A 20,083-nucleotide genomic window follows, 5' to 3' on the forward strand; every position below is an offset into this window, starting at 1 on the left:
AAACGGTAAGGCTTCTGCTTTAGCCTTTCCCGTAAGATTTTCCAAACCGTCGGCTGTGGTACGTTTAGCTCCCTGCTTGCTTTATTCGTCGACTTCCGCGGGCTACGCGTGAAACTTGCCCGCACGCGTTCAACTGTTTCTTCGCTCACTGCAGGCCGACCCGTTGATTTCCCCTTACAGAGGCATCCAGAAGCTTTAAACTGCGCATACCATCGCCGAATGGAATTAGCAGTTGGTGGATCTTTGTTGAATTTCGTCCTGAAGTGTCGTTGCACTGTTATGACTGACTGATGTGAGTGCATTTCAAGCACGACATACGCTTTCTCGGCTCCTGTCGCCATTTTGTCTCACTGCGCTCTCGAGCGCTCTGACGGCAGAAACCTGAAGTGCGGCTTCAGCCGAACAAAACTTTATGAGTTTTTCTACGTATCTGTAGTGTGTCGTGACCATAGGTCAATGAATGGAGCTACAGTGAATTTATGAAATCGCTTAAATCATTTGTAATAGCCCTGTATAAGTACACACTGAACTAGGGGCCAAATGCGTCACCACCCGCGAAAAGAGTCGCCTCCTTCTTCTTTATGACCACTAAAGTGAGAGAACCTTTCCAGCTTTGAATCATGTGGAGAAAGAGATGTACTATTTCTTTATATAAGGAATAGATCTTGGATTTTTTTTGAACCGGGGAACTTACATAGCTCTGCCAGGAAAAGCTGCCAAATATTACTTGATAATTGCATTGCCAGATCACGTCGCCTGGCACAAAAGAAATTGTATGAAGTAAAAGAAAACGAAAACATTTTCACGTGAAATGATGTAAGAAGGGATTTATGTACAGATTACATTTCTTTGTTGTTCTGAACCTGGAATCAAAACTCTAAGCTTTCGCTAAACCGTTCTCTGTCATGTCTTTCCTCCCAGCATTGCTGCTCGGGCAGGAAGTAGGACAACGTGTGCAGAGTTTTAGGATAGGAGCAGGGTCGGTTTAATACCCAAGTGACACAAGCGGTCGCTTAGGCGGATGCCGAGTAGCTGCTCAAGGAGACGAAACAGTTAAGGTTCATCAGTCTCCTATTCATTTCCCGCTCCCCACCCCTCCCTCCCCCCAAGGTAGGAACAGAGTACTCAGTCTGTCTGCGTGTAGAGTCAATTCTGTGTGCAAGTGTAAGAAAGTGGCCTAAATGTGTGCGTAACATGTACCTGAGGTGGAACATGGGAACCAGGCGCTATTCGCCTAGTGGGATGCGCGAAACCGCCTAAAAATCACCTACACCTATGGCTGCCCAGATGGGTGATCACTTATGGGCGAGTGCAAAATTTCTAAGTAGGGTGTATCATAATTAGTAGCGAAACTGACAGGGATGAAAGTACACGATAACAGAAGCGAAAGCGTTCGGGTAAACGTGGGTCGCAAACGAATCGTTTCCGAGATAATTGCAAAGTTGTGGTAACGGGCCACCACTAAAATCAAATATAGTTCTAATTAGTACAAATATATTTGGAATGTAAACTTTTCGATTAAGTCTCTATCTAAATGGACTCAAATTTCATCTGTGAGATAGTGATGAATGTACCCTCAGAGGGAAGGAATTAAGCAATGGAGTTTTGTTCATAGCGACCGTTCTTCCTACTGGGAGTTCTCCACAAAACAGATTATTTTACAATACAGAAAGTTATTTTATTAATATTTTTCTCCCTGCTTTCGTAAGCTTACGACTCCTCCTGACTTTGGCTCTATGTGTAACTAGTGGTGAACCGAGTATTTCAAAACTCATGTTGATAAAGACAAGGTCAACACTTTCTCAAGAGCGATTGTGCAGACTGTCAAGTTTAGCCCTGTAAGCGATATCTTGAAGTCAACAGATTCAGGTTATATTTTGAAAAATTTTGCTGAGTTAAAGGCTAGAGAAATTTCACTGTAATGTTTTTAGTTTTTACCCCAGGGAAAAACTGATGGTAGATACACAGAAAAAAAAAAAAAGAAAGAAAGCACTGGGAAGACACGGTACATACCATCATAGGATATGTAAAGGAATTAAGTTGGAATTCTCTGTGACAGGTTACGACCCCCAGCGTGCACTGGCGTTGTTCATGTTTAGTGTTGTTACACGACCTAGTAGGGTATATAAGTGCCGTGAACCACATCAGATGTTGAGTGATGACTGTGAAGGACAAGGAGATACCGCAAACTCGTGTGGCACAACGTTATGAGTGCCTAACAGAGTTTGATAATGGCCCCATTGTGAGTCTCCATTTGGCCAACTGGTCGAATGGTATAATAGTCAGATATGTGGGGAATTTGGATTTGAGACTGGCCCTATGTTGGACTGCGTGAGAACGTCACGTCAAGCTTCCAGTCGACCACGACTGACCGCCACGAGTGAGGATTGCAGTATTGTGCAACAAACACATTGTAGCCCCTTCACATGTGTGATTACAGTCCGTGAACAAGTAGTGGACTCCCAGCAGCATTCTGTGTCATCCCACATCACTGGTTAGAGATTAGCAACAGCCAGTCTGGGGAATTACCATTGCATGCATAGGCTGCCCTTAACACCACAACATAAACAGCTGCGTGTCAAGTGGTGTCATGATCGGGTATCATGGATTGCGTCGCATTGAGTTCAGTGATGAATCACGGTTCTCGACTACCCTGGATGACCATCGTCGGCGAGTATCGCGGCGACCTAGAAAGAGGTACGATTCTTTCAATGTTTTGGAGAAGCACAGCGGTTTGGCGTCATGGTGTGGGGAGCTATTTTATATGACGTCAGGCCAAGGTTAGTAGTGACTGATGGAACTCTAAAGGCATCATAGTACGTCAGAAACATTCTGTGTCCTCATATGTTAGCTCTCAAACAACAGTATCGTGGTGCCATTTTTCAACACGCAATACTAGTCCACACATGGCACATGTCTCTATGAACTGTCTGTGGGTTGCTGGGGTCACAGGATAGTCACATCTATCCACGATAGAACATGTCTGGAAACAGCTCGGATATCAACTCCATCCCAGCGACAGTACCCGCGGTATGAATGACCCGTTACGACAGTTGTGGCCACCTTGCTTCAGGAATTGATACAACGGCTTTATGGAACCCTTCCAACCGAATCAGAGCATGCACCCAGGCCGGAGGGAATGCAACATCATGCTGAAGAAAAAGGCACATTTGAATTTAATGTCCCGTCGACAACAAAGTCATTAGAGACAGAGCACAAGCTCGGCTTAGGGAATGAAGTGGAAGGAAATCGGTCTTGTTCTTCAACAGGAACCATCCCGGCATTTGCTTTAAGCGATTTAGGTTAGTCATGGAAAGTCTCAGGCTGGATGATCACACTGGGATTTGAACTGTCGTATCACCGAATGCGACATCATACTGAGAAATAAGCTCATACTGATAAGTTTTTGTAAATTTAATTCGATATTGTAATCACATACCTCTCAACCTGTGTCGTTTCGTTTCGTCTTCTCCTCCTTTTCTGGTGGCAGCACCACTGTTTTTGTTGGGCAGTGTATATTGAACAAATGTATATGTATATATGACTTTATCATCAGTAACACATTACATCTCTTTCGTGTCACGACAGTTTTCTTTTTCAGTCACGAACATGAAAGTTTTGACCATATTTATTGATTTTCAGCTATTTTATGGTAAATTTTCTAAAATTTAGCTATTTACTGGTGAGTTTCCTTACATGTTGGTTGGTTGGTTGTTTGGGGAAGGAGACCAGACAGCGAGGTCATCGGTCTCATCGGATTAGGGAAGGATGGGGAAGGAAGTCGGCCGTGCCCTTTCAGAGGAACCATCCCGGCATTTGCCTGGAGTGATTTAGGGAAATCACGGAAAACCTAAATCAGGATGGCCGGACGCGGAATTGAACCGTCGTCCTCCCGAATGCGAGTCTAGTGTCTAACCACTGCGCCACCTCGCTCGGTCCTCACATGTAACATACAACCTACGGAGTTATTGTCTTATGTTAAACACAACAATATAAAACTACATGATACGTTTTAGATTTATGTCTCACATTTTATGATGGAAAGTGATTTTCTTTTTTTGTAAATTACAGAATTAGAAAGTTTTGTTATTCAACAAAAAGATGAGAGGACGTTTATACTTTCATTCTTTCCGCTTAGTTTAATAGACAGCACAGTTTACTGAAGCAGGAAAAATACAATAGGTCTAGTACTCTCTGCTTTCAATGAAAGCTAGATCTTAGAAATTTACCTTAAATGGAAATGAATTGTTTCTTCTGTTAATATTTGACGTTGGAATAAGGTTCATAAATTTATTTCTGTTACAGTGAACAGTCCTTGAAGGACTTATTTTTAAAGGAGAAAACAACCTACTTCCTTGACCACTAGATTTAGATCTATTTTTGAAAATTTAACCAAGTGTTGAAGGAAAGGCAACTACAGTTTGTGGGAAGGAGGGGGGGGGGGGAGGGGGGAGTGTTGTGTCAGATATATCGCTGGTGCTGCAAAATGTTCTCGAACTGGCCTGGACAGGAGAGCTGTTGACGGACTTGAGCTATGAAGTGGACCACGTTTGGTGACTGCACAGCTCAGTCTGTAAGAGTGATGGTAAAGACACCAATCTGCGTCCCTGTCTGGCACACAGTTTTCTTCTGTCTGGAAGTTCAGTAACAGCTTACATTACATTGGAGAATGAAAAATTAGTTCTTGTGCGCACATTTACTGTTAGTGTACTGGAACTTTGTAACTAAGAGAGAACAGTTATGGCTTACAAAACGTAGGGTCATTTTTATTCCTTACTTTACAGTACGTTCTTTCTACTTGCAGTCAGTATTTTTGTAAGTGATGTTTAGTAATTCTCCAAAAATCTAAAATACTAGCATACTGCTTATAAAACTTATGGCTGATATTATTGTTCTCTAACCTACACAAACATCCCACCACCCTAAATCAGTACCCTAATTTCTTTTCTTTTCCCTAGTTAACAGATTAACTGTTTCTTAAAGTTTCGGTGTAATTTGGCATAACTTTTCATACTGTTAAATGTCTGTTTCAGCTCTTGCGGTTAACAGAAGATATACTAGAGCAGTTAGTTCAAGATGACGCTGAACAGTGTGCTCCGGGAATTGGTAGAGTTTATTTGAGGAAGGTAAGAGAAGTGTAATTCACTATGAATCGGGTGTCAACAGTTTAACATTTAGTCCTGAACTTTTGATTATAATTATGTATTTTTCATCACTGAACTCATACTACATGCCTCAAAAAATGATTAATTTGCACACTAATGAAATATATAAGGCTCACCGGCCATTTGACCATCTTCTTCTGTGTGGATGCACAAACAGTGGCCGAGCTCTTACGGGGATCGGCAGTAAAGCCGCGAATAATTAGTATGATGGGCAGGGGCACTATGAATATAGTGCGGGACAATAAGTTGCAAATGTGGGTCTCACGGGAGGCATGCCAGAAATAAATCCCTGCAGTCGCACTATCCTCAGTGTCCTCGGCGGCTCATATGGATATCAGTAAGTAGGAGATCCCGGGTTCGAGTCTCGGTCAGGGCACACATTTTCAACATTCCCCGTTGACTTTATATCAACGCCTGTATGCATCTAGGGGTATTTATTTCATTGTAAATGTTTATATACCTCTTAGTTTTTGTTTCCTCATTGACATTATCAGTTTGATCACTATGAAAGCATACCTACGTATTGTCTAACTGGGTTAAAAATTGTAAATCTCAATGGTCTGCTGGTATATTGATTACCTCATGTGAATTTTGACATGCATATTGGCGTGGTACATATCCTGCACACTCGATGGTATAGTCATATACTAACCTCCTATAGCTACGCATAGTATCACTACCTACCCTTCCTTGGAGTATCACAATGTTTAAATGTAGCCCTCCATGCTCTCTCCCGGAGTTTCAGTTTTGAAGGAAACGCAGAAAATGCACGCAGCAAATAACTTAAATAATAATCATGAGAATTATTGCTACGGTAAATCCTGGAATGCATCATTATCCTTGGTTTGTACGCAAGGAAGCCACTACTTATGTAGCTGTGTTCCCTAACACCACAGTGCCTATTACTACATGGAGCACATACATCGTTTTAATGTGATTTTATTCCTTTTAGCAGAAATGAAAGTTTTCAAAAGTTAACAACTATGATTTTTAATATGTGTGGCCACAACTTCTTCCATCTCGCTTGCAGGTATAAAATACAGGGTGTTTCAAAAATGACCGGTATATTTGAAACGGCAATAAAAACTAAACGAGCAGCGATAGAAATACACCGTTTGTTGCAATATGCTTGGGACAACAGTTCATTTTCAGGCGGTCAAACTTTCGAAATTACAGTAGTTACAATTTTCAACAACAGATGGCGCTGCAAGTGATGTGAAAATATAGAAGACAACGCAGTCTGTGGGTGCGCCATTCTGTACGTCGTCTTTCTGCTGTAAGCGTGTGCTGTTCACAACGTGCAAGTGTGCTGTAGACAACATGGTTTATTCCTTAGAACAGAGGATTTTTCTGGTGTTGGAATTACACCGCCTAGAACACAGTGTCGTTGCAACAAGACGAAGTTTTCAACGGAGGATTAATGTAACCAAAGGACCGAAAAGCGATACAATAAAGGATCTGTTTGAAAAATTTCAACGGACTGGGAACGTGACGGATGAACGTGCTGGAAAGGTAGGGCGACCGCGTACGGCAACCACAGAGGGCAACGCGCAGCTAGTGCAGCAGGTGATCCAACAGCGGCCTCGGGTTTCCATTCGCCGTGTTGCAGCTGCGGTCCAAATGACGCCAACGTCCACGTATCGTCTCATGCGCCAGAGTTTACACCTCTATCCATACAAAATTCAAACGCAGCAACCCCTCAGCGCCGCTACCATTGCTGCACGAGAGACATTCGCTAACGATATAGTGCACAGGATTGATGACGGCGATATGCATGTGGGCAGCATTTGGTTTACTGACGAAGCTTATGTTTACCTGGAAGGCTTCGTCAATAAACAGAACTGGCGCATATGGGGAACCGAAAAGCCCCATGTTGCAGTCCCATCGTCCCTGCATCCTCAAAAAGTACTGGTATGGGCAGCCATTTCTTCCAAAGGAATCATTGGCCCATTTTTCAGATCCGAAACGATTACTGCATCACGCTATCTGGACGTTCTTCGTGAATTTGTGGCGGTACAAACTGCCTTAGACGACACTGCGAACACCTCGTGGTTTATGCAAGATGGTGCCCGGCCACATCGCACGGCCGACGTCTTTAATTTCCTGAATGAATATTTCGATGATCGTGTGATTGCTTTGGGCTATCCGAAACATACAGGAGGCGGCGTGGATTGGCCTCCTTATTCGCCAGACATGAACCCCTGTGACTTCTTTCTGTGGGGACACTTGAAAGACCAGGTGTACCGCCAGAATCCAGAAACAATTGAACAGCTGAAGCAGTACATCTCATCTGCATGTGAAGCCATTCCGCCAGACACGTTGTCAAAGGTTTCGGGTAATTTCATTCAGAGACTACGCCATATTATTGCTACGCATGGTGGATATGTGGAAAATATCGTACTATAGAGTTTCCCAGACCGCAGCGCCATCTGTTGTTGAAAATTGTAACTACTGTAATTTCGAAAGTTTCTCTGCCTGAAAATGTACTGTTGTCCCAAGCATATTGCAACAAACGGTGTATTTCTATCGCTGCTCGTTTAGTTTTTATTGCCGTTTCAAATATACCGGTCATTTTTGAAACACCCTGTACCATTGTACATACTATGCTGATAGTTTCTGATCCATTCTGGAAAGGATATGAAGATGTGGTACAAATTAAAACATTAGTACAAGAAGTACATGCCAAGCCCACATCAGTTACATTATCATAATAATAATTTAGACAGAACAGTAGGGTGCTTGGTTATGAAGCTCTTGAAATAAATGTCTGCAGATCATCAGTAGAAGATAAGTTTCAGATCGTTTTATCCGTTTTCCGTCGATCTTTAGACGCTTTTTCAAAATTCATGGGAGTGTATTCCATCTTTTCACTAAATGAAAGGCAGTTTGTTTTCTGCCACACTCATTTTGTTTCTTTTATTTACGAACCATCTTTAGTGGCGATTTCTGCTGTTGTTAATCCATGTGTCCCGTGCTACAGATGTATTTATTCGGTCTGGATACTCCAGCTGGCCGATTTTCGGCATTCTTTCGGACACATTTACGTGCACATTTCACTTCCACTTTTCACTGTGCATTGAATCCTCACAATACATTCTCCACGTCTTAAATTATCCCGGCGTCAACCTGCGATTACGTACTTTCCCCCTTCCTCCAGCCAACGGTTTTTGCCCCTCTGTCCTATCAACTCGTCTCAATTTACATCTCCTCAGTGTCACTGTCTACCGCTCTCTGTCAGTGCAATTATCTTTTCCTCTTCTTTGCGCCTCTCCTTTTTCCGCCCCCCATTCCACCCTCCCGCCACCACAGCATCACGGCCCTTCTCTTGGCAGCCTTGTCCTGCTGCCACTTAGTTCCTGTACGCTCCACCAGACTGTGCTCTTCTCTCCCTCCACCTATACCCTGCCACCACTCCATCCTCGACCGCAGCTCGTGGTCTTGCGGTATGCTTTCTCGCTTCCAGCGCATGGGGTCCCGGGTTCGATTCCCGGCAGGGTCAGGGATTTTCTCTGCCTCGTGATGATTGGGTGTTTGTCTTTCATCATCATTGACTCGCAAGTCGCCGAAGTGGCGTCAGCTAAAAAGGACATGCAATTTCGGCGGCCGAACACCCCATGGGGTCTCCCGTCCAAAAATGTCGTACGGTCGTTTCATTTCACTCCACCCTCCATACCTCATTTCGGATTGCTGCTTTCGTTCAACACGATAGTTGCATTCTGGTTTCAGCGGCCAGAGATTGTGCTCTAGTGTGCATGAGGTGTGAATGTGGGCGTGTTTTCTTTTCTAAAGGCTGTGACAGAAAGCACAGTGTGTAACAGCCTTTCCGTTCTGCCTGTCAGCACAGCAGCTCAACATATTGTCTATGATGTCACATTTTTGTTTTTATCTATGGGTACAGATGTTCTCCACACAGGGAACTGTTTCCTTTAATGCATGTACGCACTAGCCCAACGAAGGCAAACGAATGAAAACCAGTGGATTCGGCCGAACGTTGCGTTGGTGTTCGTCCTATCATTCTCACCAAACCAAGGGGTTGGGATCAATGGATTCGGCCATGTGGAATCGCTGTTGGCTCTGATAACTTGTCGAGGTCGCTCGCATTTTGTTGTTGTTATAAAGTAGCGTTTTAATAACGGTTTCATTGACCGATACTATGGAGGAAGCAGACGGTTTGACAGTCGTCATATCTGCAGAATTATTATTCTGCGATAAGCTGATCACCAGAAAAAGTAGAAGGGACGATGCTGGTGGACTACCTCTGTTTTAAAAAGTAGGTAACAGTGTATTGAGAGAAAAGTGTCTGACCTTAAAGCTGAATTGAAATAGGAGGTATTTCATACTGTTTTTGCGAATGAGAGCTACAAATTTTACTCAATATTCCAATATTTTACACACGATAAATACATACCCGTTCAACAGACGCAACAAGTCGCTATTGAACCAACGATCATTCGACTCGTCGTCCAACTTAGAATGTGGGTCGCAAGCCCAACTCACCACCAACGCTTTGATTTTACCGCCGGCAGTCCGCACCGCAACCAAGGCCAACCGTTTCCTTGGCTTCGATATCCCGCCTGTATGCACTAAGCAGATTTCGACCAACGAAGCGGTTGGTTATTGTTCGTTGGCATTCGTTGGTCTAGTGCGTACCCATATCTAGATGATGCTTCACCTACTCACATAGCCGAAAATTTACAAAGTTATTTGAGAAACGTAGGGATGACATAGTTGAGCTAGCCTCACGTCCGCAATTCTTCAGAACCGTTGTGGTCTGTATTTTAAGAAGAAACTAACAATTTATTTGCAAGAAATGGTTTATAATCCCATTACCTGCTATTCAGGGTTCATAAAATCATTTCCCAGAAGTATCTAAGCTGTTTCAGTAGTAAAAAGTGGCCTTGTACTGTGTTTGATAACTGCTCATGCTATTTACTGTGAGTTTAGAAATCAAAATGAGTACCAAATAAAAATCTTTCTTTTTGAGAAAGGCAGTTGAGATTAGCCCCATCTTATCCAATGCCCAAATATTGTACCTAGTCTAAAATTTATATTTGATTTGTGTACGAGGGGCGTTCAGTAAGTAATACAACACATTTTCTTCGTAAAGCAGGTTGGTTTTATTCAATATTCAGTACATCATATTATTCCCCACTCGTTTGGCTTCAAAACCGTATGTTTCAACGTAATTTCCGTTCAATACGACGGCCTTACGGCAGAATGCGTATGCCCCATGGTATCACTCTAGTGGTCAACGTAGGAGCCATGGTCTTGCTGCATCAGTAACCTCCCAATCATCAACGTACTGTTTCTCGCTGATTGTATGCTTCATTGGGCCAAACAGGTGGAAGTGGAAGGTGCGAATCTGGGGTGTTCAGGCCGGCCGAAGTGGCCGTGCGGTTAAAGGCGCTGCAGTCTGGAACCGCAAGACCTCTACGGTCGCAGGTTCGAATCCTGCCTCGGGCATGGATGTTTGTGATGTCCTTAGGTTAGTTAGGTTTAACTAGTTCTAAGTTCTAGGGGACTAATGACCTCAGCAGTTGAGTCCCATAGTGCTCAGAGCCATTTGAACCACTTTTTTGGGGTGTTCAAATGGCTCTGAGCACTATGGGACTTAACTGCTACGGTCATCAGTCCCCTGGAACTTAGAACTACTTAAACCTAACTAACCTAAGGACAGCACACAACACCCAGCCATCACAAGGCAGAGAAAATCCCTGACCCCGCCGGGAATCGAACCCGGGAACCCGGGCGTGGGAAGCGAGAACGCTACCGCACGACCACGAGATGCGGGCAGTCTGGGGTGTAAGATGGATGAGAAAGAATAGTCCAATGAAGCTTTGTGAGCCCCTCTCGAATGCACACATTGTGTAAGGCCTTGAGTCATGGAGAAGGGTAAGTTCGTTTACATTTTTGTGGCGACGAACACGCTGAAGTCGTTTCTTCAATTTCCTGAGGGTAGCTCAATACTCTTCAGAGTTGACCGTTGCATCATGAGGGACGACACCAAACAGAATAACCCCTACAGAGTCCCAGAGGACCGTCGCCATCACTTTAGTGGATGAGCGTGCGGCTTTTAACTTTTTCGCATGGGAGAGGTGGTGCGGCGCCACTCAATAGATTACCGTTTTGTTTCCGTTTCAAAGTGATGAACCCATCTTGCATCGACTGTGACGATCAGCTGTCACGATCCGCCTCGTAACGCGCAAGCCACTCCGCACAGATGGTCCTTCGTTGCTCTTTATGGTTTCCCGTTAGGCTGCTATGAAACCAGCGGGCACACGCCTTTGATTACCCCAAGCGGTGGACGAGTGTGCCACCACTACCAGCAGAGAGTCCGGTTGTGCATTGAGGTGTTTGATTATGATGTTTCGATCACCACGAATAAGTGCGTCCGTACGTTCCAGCAGTGCAGGAGTCACACCTGTGTGCGTCCGGCCGGCGCGTCGGATATCGACAGGTTTGCGCGACATTGTTGAGTTGATGATAGAAGCCTCGTCCAACGACTCACCGTGCTTTTGTTCACTGCCAGGTCTCGGTAGACACTCTGGAAGCGCCTATGAATATCTACGATGCTCTGGTTTTCCACGAAACGAAACTTAATGACAGCTCTCTACTTGGAACGCCCCTCCGTTACAGACCTCATTTTAAAGGCTACGTATAGCGCCGACACCTATCGGAACTCTATGAAACTATAGGGGTTGAATCGGGAATATTCCACGATGTCCCACAACAAATTCCGTATCTTTTTCAACCGAAATTGGCCAAGAGAAAAAATGTGTTGCGTTACTTACCGAACCCTTAAAATCCGTACCACAGCTCCGATGAAAACAGGTTAAAAGTAGTACAGGGTGAGCACAAAGTCTTCCTCTGATTATAAAAATGTATAACAGAATAACCGTTTGACATAATAAGTTACATTTGATGGCGTTACATAGGTTAGTGTTACTAGTTTTTTTAAGACCACTTACGTTAGTAAACCTCAACGTGTGCTCCCTTGGTAGCTCGGAGACTGTCGAGGCGGTATTCCAGTTCCCGCCATGTGTTTCGTAACATGGGTTGTATCACAGTACCCACAGCAGCTTGTATCTTAGCCTTCTACATCTACATGATTACTCTGCAATTCACATTTAAGTGCTTGGCAGAGGGTTCATCGAACCACAATCATACTATCTCTCTACCATTCCACTCCCGAACAGCGCGCGGGAAAAACGAACACCTAAACCTTTCTGTTCGAGCTCTGATTTCTCTTATTTTATTTTGATGATTATTCCTACCTATGTAGATTGGGTTCAACAAAATATTTTCGCATTTGGAAGAGAAAGTTGGTGACCGAAATTTCGTAAATAGATCTCGCCGCGACGAAAAACGTCTTTGCTTTAATGACTTCCATCACAACTCGCGTATCATATCTGCCACACTTTCTCCCCAATTACGTGATAATACAAAACGAGCTGCCCTGTTTTGCACCCTTTCGATGTCCTCCGTCAATCCCACCTGATAAGGATCCCACACCGCGCAGCAGTATTCTAACAGAGGACGAACGAGTGTAGTGTAAGCTGTCTCTTTAGTGGACTTGTTGATTCTTCTAAGTGTCCTGCCAATGAAACGCAATCTTTGGCTCGCCTTCCCCACAATATTATCTATGTGGTATTTCCAACTGAAGTTGTTCGTAATTTTTACACTCAGGTTCTTAGTTGAATTGACAGCCTTGAGAATTGTACTATTTATCGAGTAATCGATTCAGTTCGCCGACGTCAGCAACTGGTGTTCCAGCAAGCAGCAAGATGGAGCACCCCCCCCCCCCCTCCCGCTGCCCCTCCCCTCCACATTGGGCTTTGATAGTGCGTGATTTCCTGGATGAAACATTTCCGGATCGGTAGATTGGAAGGAACGGTCCAACACCCTGGCCACCCCGCTCTCCAGACATTACGCCCCTAGCCTCTGGGGCTATATCAAGGACAGAGTCTTCGTCACGCCATGTGCTGACGTCGACGAACTGAAAGCTAGGGTACAAGCTGTAGTGGGTACTGTGACAGAACACATGTTACGAAACACCTGGCGGGAACTGGAATACCGCCTCTCCGAGCTACCTAGGGAGCACACGTTGAGGTTTACTAACGTAAGTGGTCTTAAAAAAACTAGTAACACTAACCTATGTAACGGCATCAAATGCAAATTATTATGTCAAACGGTTATTGTAATAACAATAACAATAACAATAACAATAATAATTGTAATAAATTTTATAATCAGGGCAAGTCTTTATGCTCACCCTGTATTACCGACTGGCACAGAAAAACGTAAACATTCATTTATAGAGAATGTTATTTTCTATAAAACCAAAGTGTTTTTTCTATGAACTAAACTGTTTAAAAACGAGGATAACTGATGTTGTGCTAAGTAAAGATAGATAAGTTCGTCATATAATGGCAATCCTATTTTCTGGAAGCAAATTCTAACCAAGTAACAAAATCACCAATTCAGTATAGGTACAGCTGCCGTAGGAATTTTAGTTTAGTGGAAATTCGTTTCATTTTCTTAGTACAGATAATGGAGAATGACAACAATTGCATTTAATGTTTCAGCTGAATGTACTCACCAATTCATACAAACGGTATCTGGTGGGCCTAAAAGCAGCAGACTGTCTTTTGGTGTCTAAGATGAGGAATCAAGAATTTATGCGACTTGTTGTAGAGCCTACTGTACCTCGGCGGAAACCTGACCTCACAACATTTTTACATAAACCATTAGAGGTGAATTTACTTTTTTTACTTTATTTTATGATGTCAGTTGATTTTTAAGTTATTCTTGTGTTAAAGTATCTGTAACATTGGTCTGAATGTAAGTATGATTTCATTGTTCATAGCTAAATTTTCAGCACTGGCAACAATTCACCTGCTCCTTTTCCTTCACAAGTACTTCATCTGTTGGTAATGGGTGCAACAACAGAATGAAAAACGAAAAATATTGCGTGATGGTAGTGAAATCATCTGAATTAAATTATTTTCTAGAACAGTAGCATGTGTTACACAGATTCTGCCACATAGTATGAATGGTTAGTTTGAAACCAACTAACATATCTCGTAAGGGACACACAAGTCGCCGGAGTGACATCCAGTTGAAAGACTTACACCAGGCCGTTAACACAGACGAAAATTTTAATGATAATTAATACAGTTTTGGTGGAGACACTAAAAATACTCCATATGCCTGAAGTTACTGTTTTATTTACTTAAACATATTACGCCTACATCTACGTGATTACTTTGCTGTTCACTATTAAGTGCCTGACAGAGGGTTCAATGAACCACCTTAAAGCTGTGTCTCTACCGTTCCACTCTCGAACGGTGCGCGGGAAAAACGAGCACTTACATTTTTCTCTGAGAACCCTGATTACGTAACATCTGCAACATTTAGTGTCTTTATTTGTGGGAAGGAGGTATGTTCTTGTTGATAGTGTTTGGTTATCAGGCACCAAAATGCTCTTTTTAAAATCACTGATTTTTATAGTAGGATGAATATATCACTTCTTCTAATATATCACTATTCGAACGAAAATCAGAAGTAATGGGATTTGCTCAAGTAAGTTTGCAGGCTCAAAACGTAACCTAAGTGATCAGAAGTATACATAAAACTATCTGAAACATCACATTTGCCCATGTTTTCATCTCATTATGTTGTACCTGATGCAATGCTAGACGGCAGGTGAACTCCACGAAATCTTGAATGAGATTTTCACTCTGCAACGGAGTGTGCGCTGATATGAAACCTCGTGGCAGATTAAAAGTGTGTGCCCGACCGAGACTCGAACTCGGGACTTTTACCTTTCGCAGGCAAGTGCTCTACCAACTGAGCTATCCAAGCACGACTCACGACCCGTCCTCAAAGTTTCAATTCTGCCAGTACCTCGTGTCATACCTTCCAAACTTCAGAGAAGCTCTTCTGCGAACTGGTAGAGCACTTGCCCGCCAAAGGCAAAGGTCCCGAGTTCGAGTCTCGGTCCGGCACACAGTTTTCATCTGCCAGGAAGTTCCACGCAATCTTGTTGAGATGGTGCAAAATTAAAATTCTTTCTTCATGGGGATCTGCTGTGACGATAAATATCAATGGAGATTTCTGTGGCCTGACAAGTGTTTATTTACACATCGTCACACAAATTTTCATTCAGATTTCATTCAGGTCTCTCAAGAGATCAGTCCATAGAAAAGGCTCTTCACCCAATACCATACAAAATGAACTAGTGCCCTGTCGAATAAAGACACAAAAGTTTTCATTGTCAAACTGGATCTTTATCATAGGCACCACATAGATAGGGAAAGTCAGTCTGTGCTCCTCTGCAATGCTACTGTCAAGAGGACAAACAATGTCCTCTCTTTGAGAATCACATCAGGTGAGTGTGTTAATACCCACCTCAAAATTTCACCATCAACAATAAGTACTCCTAAACTTGCCATTCACCAGTCGTTTCCCATATCAGTAATCTACCATAGCATACTGTGGATTACCTCTCTGCAAAATATATTTCCAATGTTTCGGTTTACCACTGTCTGGTCGAGCAAGGAACTTCTGGAGTATGGAGATATCCTGACAAAATTTGATTTTGAACCTTATGTCCCATGAATCAGACAGGAAAATCGCACTTTCTGGTAATAATCCCCTGAAACATGCAGAGGTATTTTAAAATACCCACATTCATTTTTTTCTTGCGCCATTCATGACTGAAATGAAAAGGGAGGATGTGACAGTGATACACAACAAGGTATACTACACCACATTCTGCAAGACGGCTTATGGAGTATACATGTTGATGACTGAAATATAGATAAACTCTTTCTTAATTATTGGTGCTCTAGGACCAGCTGAAACTAGTATGCCCAGCGTACCTGTGATGTCCAATAATCTGATTGGACTGGATGCCCATTATTTCTCAAGAGTTGTCCACAATGCTTTCGCACAGTTTCTTGTATTGGTAGTTGATTTCTGTATGATAACCAGTCTACCCAAACCAACACCTACTCGTATATATTAGTGAGTATGCTTTAAGTTTAGTGGTATTTTGATGATGGCATGAAATATTTTTGAAAGTGTTCATTATAATAAAACCTAATATTAACATTTCCTTAAATTTTAAATAGGTGTGTTTATTTGTCCTTATATAATTAATGCAAAGCTCATCAAAATGACTAAACCAAGCAAACATATCGAGTTCTGTTGTTACCATAAAAGTTGTAGTCTATCTATCAATCAGTTATCACTCAGTCAGTCTGTCCCTTTATTTCTCTCTCCCTTTCCCTCTCCCTCTCCCTCACTCACACACACACACACACACACACACACACGCACACGCACACACACATACACCACCACAAGCACTACCACCACCACCACCTTGAATTCGCTATAAGGGTACTATATCATGTTACAAGAATCAGGAATATTTATCACCATTCTGCCTTGCAGATTCTGCATAAACAAGTATTTGCCAATTATTTTCATTCTACATTGTAGTTGTATATTTGATTGTATGGCTGAACCTTTTATATTTCAGCATTATCGTGATATTCTAAAACTGCTTCAAACCATTCTGCACCAGACCAAAGTTACCGAAGATGACTACCCTATTCTTTCTAAAGTGGTTCACGAGCTTCAGGTAAGTTTCTTACAGCTTAAAATAGTATTTTCATTGAATAATATCTTCGGATATCTTCAACATAATTAAAAGAAATGGGATTAATCTTTAAAGTGTTTCCATTTTGTGATATTAAATTACTGGTTATGATTAACATGTGAAGTATATAACTTCTTTTTCTGCAGAAAATATGTAGATTATTTCCATTACGCTAGTTAAGCCTTGTCTACAGTAACCTGTTAAAATAAAGCTACTCATTGAGTTAAAATGTATTTAAATGTGTTCTTCTTCATGCCTAGGATAATTGCTGTGCCATACGGCATTGACACGTAGTCATTAGAATGACGTGCAAAATTCAAAGAAAGCAAATCGTTAGTACTGAAAGACGTTTTACTACACCAACACTACAAAAATACAGACAGAGATGAATTGTTGCTTGTTTTTAAGAATACTCATTTTTCTAATGGACGTCAGTATCTAGAATAATGCAAATTCCTAGAGTTTTGCAGGGTTTGCAGATATTAAATTTCAAGCTCTGGTGGTCTGATGAAATCAGTAGGGAAACTGATCATTGCCAGTTATCAACTCTAGCTGCTGCATCACAGTGGATCATACACTAAACGTGATATTCCTTTCCCCAGTTAGGAACAATTATCTGCTGTTTCATAGGTTTTACTAGCAGCGATTACTTTACTGTAACATTGAATCTATTGACTCATGGCAACCAACGCTGTTGTAGTTTGTGCAGATGCGGACCAATGGATATGTTTTCAGATTTGTGTATGTTCCAGGTTACAACTCTGTCATGTTGGTAGTTATCTATAATCTGGTGGGTGAGCTTTGTGTCTCTATCATCTTGGAGTATCAGGAAGACATCATCTGCGTCGGTTAAGATGAGTGTTTTGAGGCCCTACAGGCTGATACCTGTTAGAGTGTGGTAGACATGCCACTGCAGGGGTTCCAAAGCGACCATGAACAAACCAGTGAACAAAGGGCAACCCTGTAGAAATCCTCTTTCTAAAGAGATGGGTTTCATGAACGTTTCATTCATTTTTAATGTCGAGGATGAGCCGTTGGAACACGAGGCGATGAGATCAGTGAAGGTGGAGTGAAGACCGAGAGCAGACATGTACGCAATAAGAATCCATAATCTATTCGGCAATATTTTCTTCCTAAGGTTAAAAGTCAGGTGGCTGTTGATTTTTTCGCCTGGCAGGTCATGTATATGAGATTTCGGCTATAATGAGCTAGAATTTTCATCACTGGTTGCTCTCCAGTGGCAGTTTGTTGATAAATGAGGTTTCAGTCTGCTGGTAAGAGCTCGCGTCAGCGATTTGAAGTTGGAGTTTTACAACGTAATCGGCCACAGAGCCTTTACAGTCATGGCTTTCATCATCTTTTGAATGAGTACCGTAAATCCCATGGTGAATTCCTCTGGTATGGTTGTACTTTGAAGCAGTTCGTTAATCATTTATGTGCAGAAGTCGCCGAAGAAATGCCAATAGCACCCATAAAACCATACGGGTAGTCCGTCCACGGACGGTGATTTGCGTCGTGGTGTTGTTTTTAAAGTTTGGCGCCGTTTCTCTGTTGTAAATCTGAAGATTATATTTCTATTTTGTAAGTCAGTAATTTTTGTCAATTGGTGCAATGCTCCTAGGTTTGAGGTGTGTGAGGTCTGTGATTTATTTAGAATACAAAATGATGTAGTGCTCTGGACGAAGAGCAACAGGTGGATTCCATATTGCTATATTTCCGTAAAGCATTTGACACGATAACATACAGCTGACAGTTAACAAAGGTACAAGCATACGGAATCGGTTGCCAGACATGTGAGTGGCCTGAAGATTTCTTAAGTAACAGAACCCACTACGTTGTCCTCGGCGGCGAATGTTTATCAGAGACAAGGGTATCGTCATGAGTGCCCCAAGGAAGCACGATAGAACCGCTTTATTCTCTGCATAAATAAAGGATCTGATGGACAAGATAAGCAGCAGTCTGCGGCTGTTTACTGATGATGCAGTGGTTTAGGGAAGATGTCATTGTTGAGTAACTGTAGGAGGATACAAGGTCACTTAGACAAAATTTCTAGTTGGTGTGATGGCAGCTAGCCTTAAAAGTAGAAAAATGTAAGCTAATGCAGATCAGTAGGGAATACAAACCCGTAATGTTCGAATACAGTATTAGTGTGTGCTGCCTGACTCAGTCACGTCGATTAAATATCCGGGCCTAACGTTACAAGGTGATATGAAATGGAACGAGCATGTGAGAACTGTTGGAGAGAAGGCAAATAGTTGGAGAGAAAGCAACTTCGGCCATGCCCTTCCAAAGGAACCAGTCCCTCATTTACTTGCAGCAGTTTTCGGATGCGAAAGAACTCTACAACTGAATGGCTGGAAGAGGATTTGAACCGTTGTCCTCCAAATTATGAATTCCGTGCCTTACCACTGTATCACCTCACTTGATCTTAAAGACAGATCAACATGTTCGCTGTTCCTCCTCCTCAGAAAATTTGGCATCTCTCTGTAGAAGTTCTTCCAATGGCCAAGCTTTACAAAACTCCATCAGTAGGAGCAAAATCTACTAATACTGCTCACATCACAAATGTGCTGACCACCTGGAAAATATGTTACGGCTTAAACTTTCTGTTAAGGGGGACATGCGCAGTGTCCATTAACTTTGTGTCCAGATTTTATCTTTAGTGCATGAAGAGGTATTTCCTCAGAATTATGTTAATGTCTATAGTCGAGACACACGTTATCTCTGTGAAACAGCAGTGCCACCCAGCAGGAAAAGACACATTGTCTGCCTGAGGTGCCAAAGCTAGCTATCCCATCATGGGCTCGAAAGTGAATGAATGTTCTATAAACTAAAATGCACGACTTACAATTGAACAACGCAACCTTTCGTCTTTTCCCGACCAGCTTTATCGCCCTTGAGCTTCTAGCAGACAGTCCATGTATTCACAGTGGGACTAACTTTGCACCTTTCAAACAGTGCAAGGTGTAATCGATTTGTGGGAATAGGTTGTATCATTTTTAATCATTTTTCTTAGTTGTTAATAAAGCATATTGGTGCAAAACACCCATGTGCCAGCTGTCATCTCCATAACGACCACAGGAGAAGACCTTCAGCACTTTGAAGATTAACAATGTTATCTTGCAATATTTTTGCCCACTTCCTCCATAATCACCAGCATCTCAGGTACAGATCCGCTATGTGAGTAATGACTAATGCTTAGATTATCAAAAGTGTTGATAGTGTTCCACTCTGGGTCATTTGGTCGACA

The 20,083-nt window shown here is 42.4% G+C and overlaps 1 protein-coding gene across 1 annotated transcript in view; it reads left to right on the plus strand.

Annotated features, from left to right (window-relative positions):
• The window catches only part of LOC126183531 (uncharacterized), a 1,031,760-nt gene that overhangs the window by 593,283 nt on the left and 418,394 nt on the right, over positions 1 to 20,083 (plus strand). The window contains exons 9-11 of the mRNA XM_049925600.1: positions 5,034 to 5,126; positions 13,751 to 13,918; positions 16,714 to 16,815. Coding sequence (XP_049781557.1) covers positions 5,034 to 5,126; positions 13,751 to 13,918; positions 16,714 to 16,815 — 363 coding nt within the window. The remainder of the gene's footprint in view (positions 1 to 5,033; positions 5,127 to 13,750; positions 13,919 to 16,713; positions 16,816 to 20,083) is intronic.

Source organism: Schistocerca cancellata, chromosome 4 (assembly GCF_023864275.1).
Source record: "Schistocerca cancellata isolate TAMUIC-IGC-003103 chromosome 4, iqSchCanc2.1, whole genome shotgun sequence".
NCBI classification, from domain to species: Eukaryota; Metazoa; Arthropoda; class Insecta; order Orthoptera; family Acrididae; genus Schistocerca; species Schistocerca cancellata.